Genomic DNA, 7,219 nt, shown 5'->3' on the forward strand with positions numbered 1-7,219 from the left:
TCTGAGACTGTTTAGTCGCTGCTGTTCTTAGCAGACATTTGCCGATCACGAACCTGCTGTCCGTATAGTGTGTGTTCACACCATTTGGTCATGTAGAATTGGGGCCTAAATCCAGGGGGCGCTATCTGCTGCTGTTCTCTCAGTGCGAGTCACTAGGTTTTTGATTTTTTTTTTTTACTGTAACTAAATGCTGTGGGAAACAGCGTGCAGGAAAATGAGTTTTGCTGTGGATCTGATCAGCGCCATGTTATATTCACACGAGAAGGTGTGGGCTAGTAGGGCAGATTGATTGATCCCATATGACTAGAAGAAGAAGACGATTCCCTTATTTATGACTATTTTGCATCCATGGGCCACTCTTTATAGATGCCTTAGAGTTGAGTCCATTGAGGAATACGTGAAACCAGGAAAGTCTTCCTATTTTTATGGCCTATTAAAATAAAATGAACAGTCACAAAGTAGGTTATGTAGCCCCATTCACATGGATTGATTTTACAGTTGCACATGCTTTACTGCTGCCGTCATATTCATGGCCCGTCATTAATAATCACTACCGGCATTGTGGCGGTCTGATACGTGGAACCCACGTGACCAGCTGTCTTTAGTTACCCCTCTTGACTAATACACAGTGTTGTATGTTGTATAGGAGCTATATTGGCTTCTTTGCCAATTAATAAATGGTGTAATGTTGGCATTTGAGTTTGTCAGTAATAATTCCGAATTTGAATTGTTTTGTATGCAATGACAATGGGCTGCCATATGGCGTGTGTGTTAACAAACAGTCACATAGATAGGTCTTTGGGAGCAGTGCAGTTTTGGAATATTTTGTTGTAGGAAAATATGGTGGTCTATGGTACACTGGCAGAATATTTTTTTGACCTGTATTTAATTATTTTTTTGGCAGGAAATAGGCCAAAATGCCCGTTGCTAGAAGCTGGGTGTGTCGTAAGACATATGTCACCCCACGACGTCCATTTGAGAAGTCGCGGTTGGACCAGGAGTTAAAGCTCATTGGTAAGTAGAATAAACAGCCCCTTAATTGGGAAAACTGCAGGTCCAGCGTTTGTTATTATTGTTTATTTATATAGCACCATTAATTCCATGGAGCTTTACATTTGAGGGTTACATACAATACACAAAATATACAGGTAGATATAATACTAACAATGACCGACTGGCACAGTGGGGTAGAGGGCCCTGCCCGTGAGGGCTTACAATCTATGAGGGAGCTTCTTTAGCTAATGTGCTTCAATTTCTTTCCTAGGTGAATATGGTCTTCGTAACAAGCGTGAGGTGTGGAGGGTGAAATTCACTCTTGCTAAGATTCGCAAAGCTGCCAGAGAACTGCTGACTCTGGATGAGAAAGATCCCAAGCGTTTGTTTGAAGGTATGTCTGAGGTGTGAAATAATTTCTCTTGAGGGTCTCTAGTGACTGTCCTTGTGATGTGTTGAGTGGCCTGACTCAAGGATATCTCATAACTTCAGGAGGAATTCAGTAATGCTTGTTTGTCTTTGAACTTACAAAATAACCTGTGTGGCATTCTGTGAAGGGGATAGCAAGTTTTCAGCAGGACGACCTGAAGCTTCCTAAGGTGGACTCTGGATCTAAGATAACAAGATATCTGGTCTCAAACTTTTTTTTTTTTTTCTTTTTTTTTGTATAGGTAATGCCCTGCTTAGGCGTCTGGTGCGTATTGGTGTGTTGGATGAGGGGAAGATGAAGCTCGATTACATTCTGGGCTTGAAAATTGAAGATTTCTTGGAAAGGCGTCTTCAGACCCAAGTGTTCAAGTTGGGTTTGGCCAAATCTATCCATCATGCCCGTGTGTTGATCAGACAGAGGCACATCCGGTAAGCTCTAATGTCTCTTGGTACTTAAATTGTACTTGTTCAATTTTTACCACTAGTTTTTAAGTAACTTTTGGATGACTGTTCCTCAGTGTTTGTAAGACGGATGTAGAAATATGTAAAAGTTAGCATGTTATGTACCCATATTTGCAATGACTGCAGTCAGTTGCTTGCCAGTAATTTTTACTATTCGTGTTATCCTATTAACCTATAAATACTATATGAAATATGCTTTGGTCTTGCCTAGCACATGGAACAGTCCTTGAAATGGAGATTTGATTCAGCAAGGTCACTTTGGCACTGGCCATACACCTTGTGAGCAGCTAGCACTGGAGTTCCTCTGGTTCCACACTCTGAACATGGAGCAGTTGATTTCGGCAAGGTCACTTTGGCTCTGTCCTTACACCTTGCGAAGGGTCTTCTGAATTTGTATGCCATGAGCTTATACAGGCATCTAAGTCCTTATAGCAAAGGTAATTGCAGAAGTGGAATGAATAAACAGATACTCAGACTTCACAGTCCTCATATGGAACTCATTGGCATGAATGTCATGTTTCCAATGTTTTAAATGCCTGCTTATTGCCAGGTTTGTATATGGTGCATTCATGGTTTTCTGGCTTATGTTGCACCAATAAATTACAAGTCAATCTATATTGGTGTTTACTTCTGTGTTCATGGTGAATGCAGAATATATGTACAGTGACTTGTTAGTCTTAGGGCTGTTGCTGGTCTTGGTGAGGACTTGAATTCACTGGCTCAGCTACTGCACAGCAAATGGGGTTAGATTGATGATGGTACCCATACCTTTAAGAGTATATTGCCCTAACTAATATTTCTCCTGCAGTGTCCGCAAGCAAGTGGTTAACATCCCATCATTCATTGTGCGCTTGGATTCCCAAAAGCACATTGACTTCTCTCTGCGCTCTCCATATGGTGGTGGACGTCCTGGCCGCGTCAAGAGAAAGAATGCCAAGAAGGGACAAGGTGGTGCCGGAGGTGGAGATGATGAGGAGGAAGATTAAACTGTAAATGAGACTTCCAATACCATCTTATGGAAGTGTAATCATCAATTGTAAAATAAACTCTTACATAACCGGTGTAAGTTGTTTGGCTTTGTGATTGAGGGCAAATTTTGGTGTTCAATATCTAGCAACTGCATTCTTTTGGTTCTTTTCAAATTTCCTAAGGGTCTGTTCATGCAGATTTGGGTGTGGATTCTGCCCCTGAATCAGCATCACATTTTTCCTCCCATAGTAGTATTCATTGTCTTAAAGAGGACCTTTCACCACTTTTGGGCACATGCAGTGTTATATACTGCCAGAAAGCCGACAGTGCGCTGAGTTCAGCGCACTGTCGGCTTTCTCGATCTGTGCCCGGTGTAAAGAGCTTACGGGCCCGGTACCGTAGTGCTCTATGGTCAGAAGGGCGTTTCTGACCATTAGCCAGAGACGTCCTTCTGCCTCGCGGCGCCTATCGCGCTGTGCTGTGGAGCCGGGAGGAACGCCCCCTCCCTCTGCTCACACAGCTCGTCCATAGACGAGCATTATCAGGAGAGGGAGGGGGCGTTCCTCCCCGCTCCACAGCACAGGGCGATAGCTGCCGCGAGGCAGAAGGACGTCTCTGGCTAATGGTCAGAAACGCCCTTCTGACCATAGAGCACTACGGTACCGGCACCGTAAGCTCTTTACACCGGGCACAGATCGGGAAAGCCGACAGTGCGCTGAACTCTGCGCACTGTCGGCTTTCTGGCAGTATATAACACTGCATGTGCCCAAAAGTGGTGAAAGGTCCTCTTTAAAGATGAACTTTTGTCACCTCCAGCATCTTCAACTCTCTGCATCCTTCAATAGGTCAGACCCTAGACTATTATGGGGTATGTTGGGTTTCTGAAACTGAAGAGAAAAGTGCTGAGTGCACTACTTATCTCTGCCTATTTTAGCTATCAACTCCAATGCAGATGTGAACCTAACCTTAGCTGTGCCAGGGCATATCCAGTTGTACCCCAGGTTTACAGATTGAGGCAAAAGACACCACAATTGATACCTCCCTCCCAATTCTAGGAGCTATCTAGTGTACTTCACACATCTTCCGTATTTACCATCACCTTTTTATTTATGTCTGAAAACTTGCTCACTTCTCCCTTTTAATAGTCTTTGAAGTGTGTGCTTTCCAAACTGGGGTGATGCATCAGAGGAGGATTCCATTTATTGGCATCTTAGGGGCTCTGAAAACATAATCCAGAACCGAAGACTTCTAAATTTGGTAGCAAATACTGCTCCCTGCTGTGTCCAAGTAGCACTTTTACATCTATGTACATTTAATGTCATGTAAGTGATTAACTGTTTGGAGATACAGTAATAATTTTATTCTAAAGTCCTTTATTTTTTTTATTTCATGTCCTTTGGCACATGAGGTTTTATATTCCGCTAAAAAGCAAACAATGGTCTGAATTCAGCGCACTACATTCCTTGGGCCATAAAAGGTCCACTTTAAAGCATGTAAATGATCAAATTTATGTCGGATGCAGTTTCCAAAATGTGGTCCATTCTTGGTACTTCCACTGTATTGGCGCTCTGCCAGTGCATCATAGTACTTGAAAATTATTTCAACAAAATCTTCCCTTCAAAATATTTAGGGGGGGTGGTGGGGTGTTCACATTTAGGAATTTGATGCTGATTTTGACATTGAATTTGGAGAACAGTGCCGCTGTGTTTTGGCATAATTGTGCCAGACCAAATTCCACTAGCCGGAAGAAAAAAAAAATAAAAATCCGCCCCCAGGGAAAAAGTATTGACGTGAATGGGAGCAGATTCCGCCTTGAACTCAGTGTCAGTTTCCTACACCTGAACATCCGCTAAGGCCAGGTTCACACATGGTTTTTTGGGCCGATTCTGCGTCAGTCTGGCTCCAAAAAAAAAAAAGCCTCCCATTGAAATCAATTGGAGCCGTTTATTTCCTTTTTTTCCTGTGCGGTTTGTTCCCACTTGTGGGAAAAAAACAAGCTGCCCTTTCTACATGCAGATTCCGTGGCCATTCATTTGGGCCTAATCCAGAGCGATCCAGTTGCAGCTAGCCATTTTTTGGATCGGAATCTTTGGCGGCCTCCGCGTCAAATTCCAGTCCAAAGAACTCTCATATGAACTTGCCCTAATGGTGTTTCTGCTGTGTGCCAAAGCAGCAATTTCTATCAAGTCATTAGGCCTAAAGTGAGGTTTTATTGGGGGAAAAAAAATATTTTTGCTGGCCAATGTTATTAAACCTCTGAAACACTTGTGGAGGGTGGTCAAAATGCTCACTATTCACCTTGATCAGTTCCTTAAAGGGGTTGTCCCATCATAAGGATCCTATCTATACTGCTTGTTAATGTGAATGTAAGATTTTTCCTAAACACATTGCTTCAGCAAAACTGCTTTGTTTGTCCACTATATCACTTTATTCATTTTTTTTTTTTTTTTTTTTTTGGGACACATCCCTTGACTTATCTGGTCATAAGTCAAGTGATATATCTGCTGCTCTGAGGGAGGAGGGGCTAAGTACACGGGAGCGAGCCTGGAGGGGTTTACCTTTTGGGGGGAAGGGGCTGCCAATACAGACCCAGCATCCGCTGTAATAGAGAGGCGGATGCCGGGGAGGGTTAGACGCCAGCACAGATGCCTGCAACATCGCTATGCTTCTGCCTTGCATGTAGCCAGCAGCGGCAGGAGCGATGCTGCTATTCGGGGGGGGTGGGGGGGTGCAGAGGAGCGGAATAACAGCATCGCTTCTGTCGCTGCTGGTTTCATGCAGGGCAGAAGCATAGCAATGTTGCTGGCATCTGTGCCGGCGTCTACACTCCCCGGCATCCGCCTCTTTATTACAGCGGGTGCCGGGTCTGTATTCACATATTCAAAGCCAAGCGGCGAAATGCCGCTGGCCCTGCGTGCACGCTCATAGACCAGTCTAGCCTTCACAATGCGAATACAGACCTGGCATCCGCTGTAATAGAGAGAGGCAGATGTTGGGTCTGTATTCGCATTGTGAAGGCTAGACTGGTCTATGAGCGTGCACGCAGGGCCGGCGGCATCTTGCCGCTTAACTTTGCATATGTAACCCCGCCCACCAATGATGCAACAAAGCTGGAAGACTGGTGAGTATGCGACGTGGGACAACCCCTTTAAGGGGTGTAGTCTACAAAATAGGGTCACTTTTTCAGGTTTATGCCAACGTATTTTGAGTATCCACTGTAGTTCCTTACTGCAGGAAAATTTGTAACAAATTGTAGAATGTTTTATCCTTTAGGTCCTTCTAAGTTTGTACGTTTTAGGGCTATGGGAGTGGATTATTGAGGAAAAAAAAAAATTAAATTTATAAATTTCACCTCCATTGTGTTTGAATTGTAAGTAACTGAAAGGGAGTCTGCTACTAAGGTGTAGCATATTAAAGGGGCTCTATCAACAAAATTATACTGATAGAGCCCCACATACGCGTGAATAGCCTTTAAAAAGGCCATTCAGGCATAGCTAATGTTATATTAAACTATAAAATAATGCATGCACGGTCCGACATCATCTTTAGCCACGCTTACACCTTCTTCTTGCAGGGATGTCCTCGGGTCCCGTCTTCCTCGTCGTCTTCTGCTTGTAATCCCGCGCAGTAGCAGGGGACATGAGCATGCTCAAGTCCCCTGCTACTCCTCGGGTCTGTCTTCCTCGTCTTCAATCCCGCGCCGGCGCGGGATTACAAGCAAAGACGCCGGAAGATTAAGACTGGACCCGAGGACATCGCTACAAGAAGAAAGAAGATGTAGGCGTGGCTAAGGATGATGTCGGACCGTGCATGCCCGCCCAGTGTGTGCAATATGGTATGATTACCATATTATTAGGGTATTATTTTAAAACGGTGGGGGGTGGGTGTAGTTTAATATAACATTAGCAATGCCTGAATGGCCTTTTCACGCATATGTGGGGCTTTAGCAGCATAATTTTGCTGATAGAGCCCCTTTCAACCAACACAGTTAGGTCAGGCTGATCTGAATGTAATGTTGTGTACCCTATGGAAATTTGTGTTTCTGTTGCGATGATATTTATTTCACAGTATGTAAATGAGAGAGCTGGAGCACAAAGAGTGGCTTCATTGTTCCACACTACTCTAATACACTGGTGTGAACACGGACAAGCAAACTTCAATATAGGTCCTTTGCCTTGTCACTGATAGGAGGGAGGGGGAAGGAGAGTGTATAAGAGTAGTCCTGGAGCAATGGAACCACCCTGAATGCTCCAGATTTCTCACTGCACATTGTGAAAGAAATGAATATTTTGTCAACACAGGCACAAATTTTTATGAGCAAATGGTGTTAGTCAGGCTCACCTGACCTATCTGTGTTGCTGATTTA

At 43.9% G+C, this 7,219-nt stretch overlaps 1 protein-coding gene across 1 annotated transcript; it reads left to right on the plus strand.

The window, feature by feature from the left end:
• The first annotated feature begins 898 nt into the window (after nucleotides 1–898).
• Nucleotides 899–2,946, plus strand: RPS9 (ribosomal protein S9). Its single transcript, XM_075280171.1, has 4 exons — nucleotides 899–1,014; nucleotides 1,265–1,387; nucleotides 1,665–1,851; nucleotides 2,693–2,946. The coding sequence occupies exons 1-4, from the start codon at nucleotides 918–920 to the stop codon at nucleotides 2,868–2,870; spliced, it is 585 nt and encodes a 194-aa protein (XP_075136272.1). The 5' UTR covers nucleotides 899–917; the 3' UTR covers nucleotides 2,871–2,946.
• Nucleotides 2,947–7,219: the final 4,273 nt, after the last annotated feature.

This window comes from Leptodactylus fuscus, chromosome 6, assembly GCF_031893055.1.
Source record: "Leptodactylus fuscus isolate aLepFus1 chromosome 6, aLepFus1.hap2, whole genome shotgun sequence".
In the NCBI taxonomy this organism is placed as follows: domain Eukaryota; kingdom Metazoa; phylum Chordata; class Amphibia; order Anura; family Leptodactylidae; genus Leptodactylus; species Leptodactylus fuscus.

Bases quoted from the DNA above. Each gene is read 5' to 3' on its own strand.
- RPS9 (XM_075280171.1), top strand. From the start codon at position 918: ATGCCCGTTGCTAGAAGCTGGGTGTGTCGTAAGACATATGTCACCCCA. The intron at 1,015-1,264 runs GTAAGTAGAATA...TTTCTTTCCTAG, and splicing joins CCAGGAGTTAAAGCTCATTG to GTGAATATGGTCTTCGTAAC. The intron at 1,388-1,664 runs GTATGTCTGAGG...TTTTTTGTATAG, and splicing joins TCCCAAGCGTTTGTTTGAAG to GTAATGCCCTGCTTAGGCGT.